At 47.8% G+C, this 16248-nt stretch overlaps 1 protein-coding gene across 1 annotated transcript in view; it reads right to left on the bottom strand.

The window, feature by feature from the left end:
• Positions 1 to 316: 316 nt before the first annotated feature.
• The window catches only part of LOC146209192 (uncharacterized), a 32859-nt gene continuing 16927 nt past the window's right edge, over positions 317 to 16248 (bottom strand). Inside the window, exons 4-7 of the mRNA XM_084597292.1 lie at positions 7796 to 8068; positions 5884 to 6099; positions 2996 to 3261; positions 317 to 907 (exon numbers count right to left, since the gene is read on the bottom strand). Of these exons, the coding sequence (XP_084453418.1) occupies positions 685 to 907; positions 2996 to 3261; positions 5884 to 6099; positions 7796 to 8068 (978 nt within the window). The 3' untranslated portion in view covers positions 317 to 684. The remainder of the gene's footprint in view (positions 908 to 2995; positions 3262 to 5883; positions 6100 to 7795; positions 8069 to 16248) is intronic.

Raw genomic sequence — 16248 nt, 5'->3', positions numbered from 1 at the left:
GGCGACGTAAAATATGTTTTCGTGCTCTTTGCGCATGTTCAATTTTCTCCACAGGTACCGAGTACATTTCAGGCTACACCAATGTTTGTTATCCGCTAGCGTAAGAAGACGCATCGCGTCACTTTCTGTAGGCACCCAGATGAGAAGTCAAAGTACACCAGCGAACATTGTCTGCTTAAAGATGTGAAGGGCTTTTATTTGGCAATATAGCATTCAAGACAAGTGCTCAAGATAAGCGGAAAAAATATTCCTGACCCCCCCCCCCCCAAAAAAAAAAAAGAAACCTTCCAATAGGGATCTAAGAAAAGCACTAAGTAACATTACGCGCTTTTCGCTGTCAAGCGCTTTAAGCCAGCCCAGCATAAAAGAAGTGAACCAAAAGGATCTTTTACTCCTGCATAGACCATACTTGTTCACATAAAGCAAAGAGGTTTTTGTAGAACGCAATTTGAACGCTGTACGATCTAGGACAAGTAAAGTGTACCAAAACGCTGTAGAAAAGACAGAAACGATAGTAATCAAAACACATTGTACACATTCACTGACCACTTTTTACTGACTGGAATAGTTACGAAAATGTTATGCTCCTTGTTAGAATGTGTATACAGTATAGCAAGTAAATTTACTTAATATATCAGGAAAAGAAAAGTGACGAGAGCGCAGCTGAGCAGCAACGCGAGGCGTTCAATAGACGAGAACGCGGTCACGTTCGTGGCCGATGTTTCTGAGTGCGGGCTGGCAGACCTCGCTGACGAGCCTGGGTGGACCACAGACAAGCACGATGCAGTAGGAAGAAGGCGGCGGCAGGAACTCCTCGATGATGGCCTGCGTCAGCGGCCCCTCGAGGTACTGGACGGGCGACTTCTTCACCTTGAACTCCGGCATCTCTGACAACACGTGGCACAGCCTGCGTAACGCGGTTTCCATGCAGTCTCAAGGTAAAGTGTCAAACACAGAACATGTTCATGAAAGGGCGTCTGGGTTGCAGTATTCTTTAGATGATTTGATATTTACATGGCAACTACACAAATGAAGTCTGGATTAAAACGAGGCAGTGCGTGTTACCAGTTGAATGACTTTGATGATAAGCTGCGTAAGAGATTATTATCGCTTCAGTTCTAGCAGAGAAAATATGATGTGTTCAGACAAATTTTCTTAGCGGGGACACAGTGTTCCTGCTGTATGAAATTCTACGTTAGAGAGAGTTTCTTGGGAAATTGTATTGCCATTTGGAATTGAGTAACGCGCACAGTCACAGGCATTCAGAACGCTTCCGATGTTATCAGTGAAACACAGCACGTGTTTTCAAGTCCACCATGCACACATATTGATGCTTTCCATTGTGAGGAACTCCACATAGTAATTGATTACGGGAAACTCTAAGCTACCACTTGTACCCAGGGCGTGTTTGAACCCAACCTTAGTAAAAAACGTGGGCTGTCGGACACGTTTCACAGTGCAGTCTTTGACACTAGCGGCGATTTTTCATTCGCGCTTGCAGCGCGACCACGGATAGCCTCTTGTTGAAACCAGTTCTATTTTCCGAAGTACATCTTCGATCGGATAATCTGATTATAGGCCTAAATTTTATCGCTCAAATTAGGCGAATTTGTTAGCGAGAGTAGCCGTTATATGACATTGAAATGACGTTTCGACTCGATCTTAAAAGTGAAGAGTAAATTTCAGCTATGCGAAGGTTCCGAGCGCTGACGTCACACTGAATACTGGTACCATAAAGTTTAGACCAATAAGAGACGTGATTAAGCGAGTTTCAAATTACATCTACGGAAAAGTAGATATTAGCCACAGAAAGAAGCTACTACGTCTGTCGCGTCATACTTTCAAAGGCGGAATGTTTTCATCGCCACCTTTGCCGGCGGCATGTCCATCAGTGCCACCTAATCGTGCACCCATCGTGCACCCTTCGTCCATCGTGCACCCTTCGAGCGTTATACTTTCCACGCAGAGATTCAAACCGATGCCAAGCTTAGATGTAACATTTCCTCGTCCTATCGCAGCCTCAGGAGGCACAGTGTTCTTTAGATTTACGTTATCAAAGAAGCAAGTGTGCAATAGTTTTGTTTCCCTGTAAGCAAAGTTGTTAGATTACAAACACTAGAAGAATCAAGAAGCGTTATAATACCTCTTAGCAGTAGCAGTGCTGGACGGTATCGTACGGTAACTAGTGGATGGTAACGAAGGAAACGCAATCATTGTACCTATGCACGCACATCTAACATTTCCGCGCGTCATCGTTGTGCGCTCTTTCTTGAAAATATTAGTGATGAACTCGTCAGAAGCTGCAGACTCAAAGTGAGCATTTATAGGCGCATATAAGTGCAATAAAGATGATGACAAATACTCTCAAGGCGTTTGCAATAGGATATTCGAATATGAATCTCGCCTCGCGTATTGTGATCTTGATGTGTGATTGTATACATCAATGCTTTGGTTTAGTTTATAGAGTTTAACGATCAAAAGTAACTCATGCTACGAGGAACGCCGTAGTCAAAGACTTGAAAAATTTCAGTTACGGCAGTTCTTTAACGCGCACTGACATCGCAGTGTAAACAGGCACTTTGCTTTTCTCCGCCATCGAAAGCGGCCGCCACGACCCAGATTTGATTCCGTGTTATTGTGTTCAGCAGTAGAGTGGCCTGACTTCACTATACCATCACGGCGAGGGACATCAATGTTGACTTCACAAAATCTTCTCAAAATAAACCAGCACAATATAGCTGTCAGCGAAAGCTATACGCACCGAGTGTCATGTAATAAATAATTTTTCGCCATCTTCAGTGGCGCTATTTATTGTCCATGCTGAACTACTAGGTTTAGAAAGCGAACCATTACTAAACTCTCTTAACAAGATATACTACCGGCCCCAATACATCCTTTGGTAGCGTTATTGTTGTCATGCTCTCTATGGTTGCCGCCGTACATGGACTGTGAAACAGCTAGCTGCGCCAGTCTCACAAGGTCAGCGGTTACGTACTTGAAGGTCCTACGGTGCTCTGCGGCGTAGGCCTCCAGCTCCTGGCGCATGATGATGTCCTGCTCAGAGTGGTGGACGTTCAACATCAGGATGCGTGTAACGTCATTCGGGTCGGAAAACATGTGGCGGAGCAGCTGAAGCATGGGCGTCACTCCACTGCCTGCGGCGATCAGGCCCAGATGCGAAGCGAGGCACAGGACACGGCCGTTGTCCGTTACGAACCGGCCGCGACCTAAATATTGGAACTTTCCCTTCGGGCCCTGAACCTGCGCCGAAGTGGGCATTGCAAAGAATGGCCAAAACATGCGTCTTGTGGATAAAGGAAAAGGATGGGGGGGGGGGGGGGAAGGGGGGGGTGCCAGTTGAAAAGACGTAACGGTGCACTTAAAGGAACAGATATAAGCTAGACAATTGCAGCGCAGAGTTACAACGGATACTATACCTCAAAATGGGAGTTCCACAAAGTAGAGGAGAATATATATTTCAGCGAAACCGATATTGTTACATACTCATTACTTAACGGGGGGTATTAGTATAGCGAGGGTCAAGTGGATGTAGCTATCACAGAACCGGGTTAAGTGGGGAAATATGGGAGAGGCCTTCGCCCTGCAGTGGGTATAGTCAGGCTGGTGATGATGATGATGATGATTAGTATAGCCTAAGCCATGCGAGTCCGCAAGAGACACCAGCACACCAGCTTCTGTTTCTTCTTCTACTCTCCAGCCTCTTCTTCTGCCTTCTCCTGACGCTCCGAGGCACTTGACACTTCCCCCCTTGCAGACGGAGCCCCCAGGGCAAGCAATTTAAGTAGGGTGCCGATGATTGAACTTTTTTAGCCGGGCGACATGCACCACATGCGTACTGTGTGAGCATCGGATACTTGCAGTGCAGTGTGAAAACACATAATTCACGTCACATCAGGCGCTCCACAACGACAAAAGAGCCGCTATAGTGAAACAGTAGCTTCTGGGCTAAGCCGCGCTTGCGCAGTGGCGTCCACAGCAACACTCAATCACCGGGAACATAACAAACACGTGGGCGTCAGTTGTCATAACGCTCCTTCGAGCGTTCCTGCAAGTCCAGTATGCGTAGGCGGGCAATGCGGCATGATTCTTCAGCTTGACATGGAGTGACGGCGATAGAAGGTAGGTTGTGGAGGGAGAAAGGAAGAATGGTGTCGAGACAGCTGCGGGGAACTCGAGCATAAAGGAGGTAAAACGGACTGTAGCCAGTAGCCTCGTGCTTAGAAGTATTATACGGGTATTAATGAAAGGCAGGATGTCATCTCAGTTCTGTGATCAGAGTCCACGCACATCGCCAACATCCCCGACAGCACAGCTCATGCGCCCAATATTGGTACTATGTTGGCGATGCCTGCTCCTACATTGGGGCCAGTGGATTTCCAACACACTTCCAATATTGGGTTAATGGTCTGTGCTGCCTGCGATATATAGTGGCCAGAGTGCGGTTAGTGCGGTCAATAAGCCCATTCGCTTGAGGTTGATACGGCGATGAATGACAGTAACCGCAGGCACGCAGACGAAGGAGTTCAGTAACTTCTGCCGTAAATTGGCGCCCGCGATTATTGATCAGAACTCGAGGAGGGCCATGTTGCAGGACGGGAAATCGCAGGAGAAATAGGGATACTTCGTAAGGAGTGGCTGAGGGTATGGCGGCAAAGAAGAGTGTCTTGGTGCCTCGTTGAATAGTTTCAGTTACCAGAGGGTACACTTTGTTGGGGACAGTGAAGTATTCAGACGAGCCAGTCATGTTAACTCGTGGCATGAAACTCGCTTATTTCGAAGAAGGTGTGTCGAATTCCGTGGCGGCACAAAGTGACGGCGCTCTTGAAAAGAAAACACCAGCTTCTGTTTCTTCTTCTCCCCAGTCTTTGCTTCCTTCTCCTGACGCTCCGAGACACGTGACAATATACCAACCATCCTCGAAGTTGCTCTCTGTCGAATCGCGAAATTTTAACACACTTTATCACTACACTAACACAAGTTGGAAGCACGGTACATTTTCCTCAAAGATGATGGGTCTCAAAAGAGAAGTTATGACACCTCAGCTTTTCATTGGCCGACCAACGGTACGCAGGCCTGCAGCAATATTTGTCGCCTAATTTGCATAATATTACTGCAGGTTCCGCAGTGTCAAGAGCGCCTATCGCACACAGTTGCTCAGGTTTCTGTTCAAGAATATTCGTTGTGATCAAACGTTGGAAATAACATTTTAATTATGACATATTAGCATATCTAAAAGAAATAGCTTAAGTGCAAAACTGTCTTATGTAAATATGGCAAAGTACGTACGCTGCGAAGACTGCTTGAACCACTAAATAGAACCAGAAAAACCAGCAGAGAACACACTAACAAAGCATGGCCTAGCGTGAGGAATTATGACGGTAAGATAAAGACGTGTCGTGCGCAGTGTGTACAGCGTCTAGTCCATGCAGGCTACAAATATCTATCGCGTTGCACAGTAATTTGTTTCGGTACTGTACTAGAAGGTGAAGTAATAACTTCGCTTCCACAGCAACAGCCCACTGTGTAATGTGCTGAGAACAGATAATAGCTACGCACACAAAACTGCCTAAGAACTGATTGTTCTATTAGATTACATACCACTGGTCCTTCAGCTATCCGTAATTTTGATTCCATCCTGCCCTTCTATTGCAACAACTATAAAATGTATACAGCACTCTTGTATACAGCACACAAAACTGCCTAAGAACTGATTGTTCTATTAGATTACATACCACTGGTCCTTCAGCTCTCCGTAATTTTGATTCCATCCTGCCCTTCTATTGCAACAACTATAAAATGTATACAGCACTCTTGTTGAGGTTATGAAATTCTAGGTTATGCGAGTGACTAGAACTAACGCACTTCAATGGTTTCTCCGACCCGCATGTGGTCCAGCATCTGCGACATGATCCCGCCGGCTGGGAACGAGAAGGAGGAGCCCTGCCGGTACACCTTGACGATGACATCAAATGTTCCCAGGTGGTCGCGCAGGCTGACCGGCGTGTACGGGCGAATCAACAGTCGGCCTGGTCGACGAATGATCAAGTACACGTGCTGGCCCACACCGCACCCGAGCATCTGCCCGGTGGAAGGATTGGAAGAGAGAACCAGATCATCTGCCAACTTCTTCATAGAACACTATTGTAATAAACAGTAGTAACTTTCGTGCTTAATCATCTATGGTCCTCAGGGTATTGGTAACAATCCAACCGGTAGAACTAAACGGGTTACCTCATCAAGTACTAAAAATGATATAAAGAACTGAAATTGTGCAGTATCATTTGCCCGAATGTTGCTTGCTGATTTAAGATGCGGCTGGTATAAGGTAACAATCTACTGAAATGATATGAACATGAAATGAAACTTGAGATGCACATTGTGTCCCACCAGTGCATATTAAAGTTTATTTGGGAGTTGAGAGAGAGCGAGAAGGTGCAAAAATGATGCATTAGGTCTAAATTATGTTAATAATGCTTCCACCATACTTTCCGAAGCAAATTGGCATCATTCTAAAGAGCAGTACGTTCACAAATACTGGTAAATCAGGAAAATTTAACGTATCTACTATACATTTAAGCAAGCCGCATTGTAATGCAGATTACCGACAAGCGGCTAAAAATGATGCACAAAACAATTCGGCCTTATTTGCTGGCCTAAAATCTAAATTAATATAGACCCTGAAACCACCATACGGCCCGCTAACTTTTTTTTGATACCGACATCTGTTCATCGAATTCAACGGCTGAATGGGTTCAGTTTTCGCAATCTATATTTCTATTAGTTCCCATTATACGTTCGCTAAGAAATGAATGATAAAATCGTAAGAATCGAAAGAGCACACAGTGATGGATGATAATAAAGACACGTCGATGTTGCACAGTACTGCGCGCATCTAAAGTGTTCGATCTCTGCCCGCAACATGTCTTTAAACCGCCCATTACCCACTACCATGGAAAGGAAGAGGGCCTAGTGTGTCAAGAAGAGCAACGGTCAAGCAATAAGAAAGGTCAAGAAGAGCAATGGTCAGACCCGACTATTTTTAGAGCGCAAACTGCACTGCTTCCCGGTGCAACCTTAGGTCATCTGGCTCCGAACATTCGACCTTGAACTCGTGCGCTATGCCGCTAACATTGTCGCCTATGCTATTGCCGCCGCCGATCACATCTCGTGTAAAACTGCAAAACACACTCGTGCTGTGAAGCGAACATCGTCGTCTTCATAAAGTTTCATCTGCACCACCCCTTCATTTAAGTAGGTAAATACGTCATGCACACTTGTACATCATCTATGCGAGTGCGGGCCAGGTCCGCAGGCGTAGTGTTGAGCGAATAAATAAATAATGTGAGCAATGACCAATGATGCCGCAGCCATGTCGGACATGCCGCCTAGACCACCGAGCAACGTATGAGAAGGCCGACTGGCTCGTTACCGGGAAGCTTACTAAGCGCTAAAGCGAGCCAAGACCGAAGCAACAACAGCGACTGCGGTCGATGGCTTACGCTCTTGAAACTAAATTTAACTCAGTTAAACCAGTTTTGTTTTACCTTTGACGTCCAAATGACTGGTAGATTTGACGCGAGCGGCATCGAATGGCATCTATGGCGCCAGCTTCATCTTCAATACTACTCGCGTCAGTAATCGCAAATCAACCAACAATATGACGCTAAATGACGTGGTGCAAATGACGTAAGGGGTGGAGTTACATTGTAGCGCTAACTACCGCTAGCTGGAAAACCGAACTTATTAAAGTGCTTGATTACTGCAGTGAACGTACCTGATTTTTTCTGGGCAGGGCGAAACGTAACAGTAAGGTGTTGCGTGCGACAGCCGATCGGTGCAGCAGGCGTACGGTGTATTCCCGGAAGCGGTCCTCAAGCAGCGGTTCGGGGGCTGCCTTAACCGACCACATGCGCTGAGCCAGCATCCAAAGTAGACCAACGCTGGTCGTCAGCAACACCACGAGCGCCTGACGCGGGAAGCGGACGAGGTGCACCGCCAGCAGGAACATGCCGAATGGACAGCGTCTGCGGTCCTCAGTAGAAAAGATCTGCGTCCTCAAACACCGCTGTCGGCAGGCTAGTGGCAGCAGTCTGGCTGAGGTGGCAGACTTTTTCTTCCTCTTCGCTCCACGAGAGCTCATTCACGCTCGCGATGTACGCGCTCTCCATGGAAAGCTTGATGATGATAATACTGTTTTTTGCGCGTTGGAGGTTTGGCAAAAAAGTTCGAGGCTTAAAGTCGTAAGATTTCCCAATGTGAGGTCAGAGGCACACATAGTAACAGGCCTCGAAACGAACAGAATGGATAGCCGACTGGCCCACCTTGTCGAGGCCAAGCAGTCCATTCTCAACAGATGGAAACAACAACGCCTTAATCGTAGGCTACGAAAGAAAGTCGCAGAACTCAACAGAGCAATCGAGGACCACTGTCGCACGCTATGTGCGCAACAGTGGAACGAGATATGCAACGCTGCCGACGGCCAGATGCACAACGGGAAAACATGGAACTTGCTGAAGCATCTGCTCGACGAAACCAAGACTAAGTCACACCAAAGGGACCGACTGGCGAAACACATCAATCGAGAAGTCACTAAACACGGCGCCGATAAGGTGACGAAACGCATCAGCGACAGATACCTGCCGACTACGCTCACGGAGTGCCATGGGCCGTACGGGGGGCTGCCCGACGCCCGTCTCGACAGAGATATAGACGTAGAAGAAGTTCGCACGGCACTGCAGGACCTCACCAGCAGGTAGGTGGCCGGGCTGGACCGCATCACCAACAATGCGCTTAAGAACCTCGACGACAAATGCATAGAAAGCCTCACGAGCTATTACAACAAATGCTGGAAAACGGGAACGCTGCCGACGCAGTGGAAGAAGGCCAAGATCATCCTGATCCCCAAGCCGGGCAAGCCATCCGACACGGATAACCTCCGACCCATATTGCTCACATCTTGCGTGGGCAAGGACAGGTGGCAAGAATACCTCGAGAAAGAAGATCTCTACCCGGAAACGATCATTGGCTTCAGGCAGCATCTAAGTACCCAAGACGCCATGATAAAACTCAAGCACCAGATCATCGACGGCAACACTGGCGATAACAAAGCAGTACTTGGACTCGACCTGCGGAGCGCCTTCGACAAGGTGAAGCACTCAGCGATCCTATCCCAAGTCTCGAAACTCAACATGGGAGAGAGATCATACAATTACATCAAAGACTTCGTAACGGACAGAACGGCCGATCTCAGAGCGGGGGACCTCCAAGCACAGGAGAAGAAGCTGGGAAGCACAGGCACACATCAGGGATCTGTCATCTCGCCGGTGCTTTTCAATCTCGTGGTGATAGGAGTGGCCGAAAGGCACAGGAACATCAAGGAAGTCCGACATACAATATACGCGGACGACATAACGCTGTGGGTCAAGGGGGCAGCGATGCCCACATCGAATCCACCCTACAGGCGGCCGTTGATGCGATCGAAGACCAACTCGACGGAACGGGGCTCAGATGCTCGCCGAGCAAGTCGGAGCTCCTCGTCTACCCGCCCGTCAAGCACCGCTAACCCAAGAGCAGCCCGAGAGAGTACGAGGCAATCAAAGTCAAGACCAGAGAGGGAAACGCGATCCCAACAGTCAACAAGATCAGAGTGTTGGGGATGACGATCGAGACGCACGGCAGAAACGGCGAGACCGTCACCCGGCTCATTGCGAAAGCGGCGAACGCCACGAGACTACTCAAACGAGTCACGAACAAGAAAAGTGGAATGAGGGAAGAGAGCCTGATCAGACTGATCCACTCGTTCGTCATATGTCACGTAGCGTACGTGGTGGCCTACCACAAGTGGAAGAAGAGCGAGAGAAACAAGATAGATATACTCATCCGCAGAGCCTACAAGACGGCACTGAGACTGTTCGAAACAACGAGCACCAAACGCCTCCTGCCGCTAGGGGTGCGCAACACACTGGAGGAGATAGCGGAGGCCCAACGTGCCGCACAGCTCGAAAGACTGTCTACGACCAAGGCCGGCCGGAAAATCCTAGACCAGCTGGGAATTGGATATCAAGGCAGGGAGCAGACGCAGCTCCCCGTCCCCGATGAGATTAGGCGCAACATCAGAGTGGACTCGGTACCGAAGAACATGCACCCGGAGTATAACAAAGGGAGGAGAGCAGCGAGAGCCAAGGCGCTGATAGACTAGCACGCGGCCGACACACACGCACGCTACGTGGACGCGGCTGAGTATGCCAAGATACACGGGTTCACGACGGTCGTCGTCGACGCGACCGGCACCGCTCGCACGACCGCCAGCACGAGATGCACCAAGGCAGAGCAAGCGGAGGAGGTGGCCATCGCCCTGGCCATCGCCCTGGCCATCGCCGACCGCGATTGCCACACAGTGCTATGCGACTCGAGGCAGGCGGGGAGAAATTACGCCAAAGGCGGGATAGCGAAACAAGCTGTGCGCATACTGCAGGCGACCAAAAACGACGACGGCAGCAGACAAGTGAGAATCAAGTGGTTCCCGGCGCACGCGGGCGAGGAGTCAGACCGCAACGCCAACCACAACGAGACGGCACACGCCGAGGCGCGCGCGCTAACTGACCGCGCCTCGGTCGACTGGCCGCTGTGGTTTAGCACCAAAGACCGAATGACCGACTACAACGAAATAACCAAGTGTTCCGCCTAGCTCGCAGAACTCTTCCACCCCCTTGCTCGGGGCTCAGTCGAGAGCAAGCCGTTTTATTCAGACAGCTACAGACGAGCTCACTCCCCAGCCCGTCGCTGATGCATAGAATGTATCCCGAGACGCACCCGACAGACAAATGCAGAGTCTGCCGAACGGAGACGACCGGCTTCGCACACATGCTGTGGAATTGTACCAAGTACCAGGAAGAAGCTAAGTCTGGGAGGATCCCGCCGCGACTGGAAGCAGCCGCAGGTAGCGACAATCAAGAGCAATAACTCTGGGCCGTCCAGCAGGTCATCAAGGCGCTGGCCCGGCAGGGAACCAGCGAGCCGGCCACGGCGAGCGGGGACCCAGGCCGCGCGTTAGCACGCGTTCTACTGCAGGCCCCGAATAAACGTTTTACCAATCCAATCAGGAGCGCTTCATGCCGTAAATTCCCGCCACTGAGTCAAATAAAATTTCGTAACGCACCGAAAGGCTGATTCTGGACCTAGAATCAGTCGTAATAACAGGAGTATAACCTCACCAAAAATGTAAAATCAGCAATCAACCGGCACTAACAAATTATTGATCATTACTTACCTAATACCTTAGATATGCGGATGATACCACTTTAATGGCAGAAAGTGAAGTGGAACTCAGGAGACTTCTGATGCGCGTACAAGAAGAGAGTGAGAAGTTTGGGCTTAAACTGAACATAAAAAAAAACAAAGATCATGGCGTCTTGCCCTATCAAGTCATGGAGCATTAAGGGACAAGATGTGGAAGCTGTGACAGATTTTCTCTTCTTGGGCTCCAAGATTACCCCGGAGACTGCAGCCATGAAATTAGGAGACACCTAGCATCTAAGAAAGAGAGTCATGACTAGCTTTGACCGCTTAGTAAAGAGCAGAGACATTAGTCTGCCAACCAAGATCCGTATAACTCTTGCTATGGTATTTCCAGTTGTGATCTATGGATGCGAGAATTGGACTGTGAAGAAGGCTGACCGAAGAAGAATTGACGCGTTTGAATTGTGGTGCTGACGGAGACTATTGAGAGTTCCTTGGGCGGCCAGAAGATCAAACCAGTCGATATTGTCGACCATAAACCCTGACAGCTCATTGGAGGGTCAAATTCTAAAGTTAAAGCTCAGCTACTTTGGTCATGTGATGAGAAGAGAGGAGTCGCTGAAGAAAGATTTGGTGTTGGGAAAGGTTGTGGGTCATCGGAGAATGGGTAGGCAGCGAACGCGATAGTTAGATGGCATCCTCGAGGCACTGCAGATGAAGTTATGTGATGTTAGGAAGATAGTGAGAGACCGGAAAACATGACGTGATGTGATTCATAGGGTCACGAAGAGTCGTACACGACTGAACGACTGAACTGAACTGAGTTACCTAAGGAATTAATAACAATTTAGTAAATATAATAGGTAATTAAGTACTTACTTAAGCAAATATTATTCAATAAATATTCAATTACAATTTCTTTCCACCAGCTGAAGTTTCTACTTACGTCACATCCCATACTACGGCACTTCGACCCCTCCGCTCCGATGGAAGTCCATACTGACGTAAGTAGGAATAGTGTCGGTGCTATGCTCGTACAACCTTTGCAAACCGGCGAGCGTGTAATTGCGCATTCTACTTGTTGCCACAGCAAACCTAAGCGTAACAATGCAGTTATGGAGCAGCAGTGCCTGGCTGTAGTTTTGGCAGTTCAGCGATTTCATTGCTACCTCTATGGATGCCATTTCACAGTTGTGACGCATCATCATGCCCCCTCTTGGCTCGTCAAAATTAGTGGCCCATCTGGTCGTCTGTCAGATTCGTTTGTAGGAGTACGGATTCAATGTTTACTGTTTCATGCGAGAATGGCTACAAACACGCCGCTGCAGACTGTCTTTCATGTCTCTCCCTTCCTACGACCGACTGTGACTCTGTCGACTTGGATCACTAAATCGCCTCTGTCGTACTTTAGGTAATCGAAGCTTCGGCTCTGCGAACTGCGCTAGAAACTGACATAAGCCTCGAGCCACTACCTGCGGCTTGGCGTGATTCCACAGTTACCAGCCCTTTTTGTCTCCGTGACGGCTTTTTGTACAAAAAAGCTTACTCAAACACTGGTACGAATTTTCCGCTCGTGGTTCCCGAGAGCCTGCGCTCGTGCGTCCTGCGTGCCATGCAAAACAAATCGACTTTCGGCTACCTGGGCTTTGCACGAACACTCAACCGTGCCCGCGACCGGTTTTATTTGCAGAAGATACGTCAGACGACTGAGTGATATGTGGCGAGCTGTACTGAGTGCCAGTGGCACAAACGCTCTACGTCCACGCCCCGGGGCCTGCTGCATCCTCTGACTCCACCATGTGATGCATTCGAGAAAGTCGGCACCGAACTAATGTGGGTCTCTTCCCAAAGTCTTCTGACGGAAACTGTTGGATCGTAGTTTGTACCGATTACTTTACCCGCTAATTTGAAACGGCCGCTCTGCCTTCAGTCACCGCTCACCGCGTGTCCCTATTCTTGTTCCGTTCTGTCATCCTGCATCATGGACCTCCGTGAGTGATCATCAGTGACCAAGGTCGCCAGTTTATGCCAGATGTGGAAGAGCTTCTTCGTTTGTGCGCGTCACATTTTCGGCACTCCACACCATATCCATCTCAAACGAAAGTTTTGAGGCAATGCACAAACCACCCACTCGTCATCTTGCTCTCTATGTACATCGCATCTGACCACAAGACCTGGGATACCATACTGCTGTTTATAACGTGTGCTTTCAACACTGCAACACATCAGACAATCTGTTACACCCATTCTATATGCTCGTGCCCTGTAAAAGCATGTATTGACGAAAGCGGTGTTGTGCATTCTCCAAACGCCGCTTGTATTTCGGTTGATAGTTTTGTAGCCCTTGTAGAGTTTAACTTCGCAGCATTTTCATATCTTCTGACGTGGAATCTTACTTGCAAAAAAAAAAGCATCTGCTTCGGCACTTGTATAGCCTCTATACTTTGCAAGTGTCGCATTATGCAAAGCCTTCCGTCCTCTCCCTTTGCTGCGCGTTTTGCTTACTGCATCGCATTACTGCACCAACATTCGTTGACTGTGCTTTAGCTGGTATCACAGGGAGGTTAATTCGTATTGTCAGTGGCACCGTTTTTATAGATATTTTAAATGCTGAAGTTCTTTTAAATATGTAGGCTCACATTGACTCTGCTCCGCGACAAATGAAGCGCGAGCAATACAATGGAACCGTTATTAGGGCAAGATTTTCGTTATAGGGAGTGAAGCTGTGTCGCAGTTATTTTCACTTCACAGACGCATTAACATAAAAATAGTAACAACCCCGTTTTGAATTTCTTACCTGAGCTCTTATAGCTTGGTTTTCAGATGCTAGCGCTGCAGATATCCTGTTTGTTTTTCTTTGTTCTGTGACAGTGTTGTTACTTTATTTGTTCGTAATGTTCCTTACCCGTTTATAATCCCACCGCGTCTCGTTTGCATACCTACGGTCAGGTCATTTTGATATCACGAGGATTACATGAAGATCATGACAGTCGAATGACAGGTGGCCGCCTTCCTACAGTTCAACGTTTGCATTGTCGTTACGCGTCTCTGTCTGTAATCGTGAGTAAATAAAACTGGCTTTCGATGCAGCATAGCTTGATTCAGTTATGCCCTTAATGATCACGCCATGTGATTCTTATCCTTGTGCTTTCTGAATTCATTTGAAGGCTATTTATGTTCAGAAACGTGCCAAAAGAAATAAGCCCCAGAATACGTTTACATGAAGCGCGACGAAAGACTAAGTTAATGACGATGGAGCAAGAACGATGCTATGATAAGGTGGTTGAGGATGCCGTAACATTTAAGTTAACGTACAATTTTACAGTAGAAACCAATGTCAAGTTGGCTGAACAGTAGTTACGGTGTCAATGCCTCTCCTTATCCGAGCATCCTTAAGCTAATAAATCCGGTCTTTGCATAGAAGGACACAGTTTGGCTTGGTTTGTGGGGTTTAACGTCCCAAAGCGACTCAGGTTATGAGAGACGCCGTAGTGGAGAACTCCGGAAATTCCGACCACCTGGGGTTATTTACCGTGCACTGACATCGCACAGCACACGGACGCCACTCCGTTTCGTCTCCAACGAAACGCAGCCGCCGAGGCCGGCATTCAATCCCGCTTCCTTGGGCACAGTAGTCGAGCGCCGTAACCACTTCGCCACCCCGGTAGGGCGCATAGATGGGCATGTCGTTGCATATACATGCGTCAAGAAAATGTGGGCAAGCGAAGGCACTCTTTAATTTTTGTTAGTTGTTTCAGTCTATGTGCATAAAATGCACAAGAAAACTGGAAGATGTTTTGGCAGACATGATTAATTACAATGTAAGTATAACGTAATGTTAAGTCACAGAAGAGCACCGAACCGAAACTAAAGTTTGTTTCCATTTTTCTTTCTATCATACAGCCTAACCATAGTCAGCTCATACGCGATTTCACTCGAAGTAATCCACGCTCTTAACAGCGAAATTATCGTGGATTGAACCCTGTAGGGGCACAATTACTGTTCCTGCAGCTTCTCTAGGGTGGCGGCGCAGTGTATACATTGAAGCCTTAGGATACTTCGAGCCGCCGATGTGGTAGGCGCGTTACAAGATACTCGTATTATGCCAAAGCCCCAAAAATATATCAATGAGAACGACACAGAAGAAACAAAAAATACAGTGCGTAGGACAGTGAACAAGACACAGTCAAAGCCTTGCCTTTTAGCGCATGCGTTGGGCGCCCATGGTGGATGAAGTGCAGAGCCGCCAGCTCTACCTCTACTTATAGTAAGCAACCTTAAGGGCCAGTCCTTCTAATTTGACGGCGTCGTTCCTCTCCTCCTCCGACAAGTTCCGCTCATCTATACGCCATGGCTGACGCCCCAGTTTCTAAGTGAACGAGCTAGGCACATGATCTTTGTGCCGCTCGCTACGGAACATCATGTCTGCTCCATCCATCCATCCATCCATCCATCCATCCATCCATCCATCCATCCATCCATCCATCCATCCATCCATCCATCCATCCATCCATCCATCCATCCGTCCGTCCTTCCGTCCTTCCGTCCGTCCGTCCGTCCATCCATCCATCCATCCACCCATCCATCCATCCATCCATCCATCCATCCATCCATCCATCCATCCATCCATCCATCCATCCATCCATCCATCCATCCATCCATCCATCCATCCATCCATCCATCCATCCATCCATCCATCCATCCATCCATCCATACACACACACACACACATACATACATACATACATACATACATACATACATACATACATACATACATACATACATACATACATACATACATACATACATACATACATACATACATACATACATACATACATATTTACATCCATCCATCCATCCATCCATCCATACATACATACATACATACATACATACATACATACATACATACATACATACATACATACATACATACATACATACATACATACATACATACATACATACATACATACATACATA

The sequence above is a fragment of the Amblyomma maculatum genome, chromosome 1 (genome assembly GCF_055883805.1).
Source record: "Amblyomma maculatum isolate TAMU_Amacu chromosome 1, ASM5588380v1, whole genome shotgun sequence".
Lineage (NCBI taxonomy): Eukaryota > Metazoa > Arthropoda > Arachnida > Ixodida > Ixodidae > Amblyomma > Amblyomma maculatum.
The sequence above is the reverse complement of the archived record's forward strand: the minus strand, read 5'-3'. Positions and strand labels throughout refer to the sequence as shown.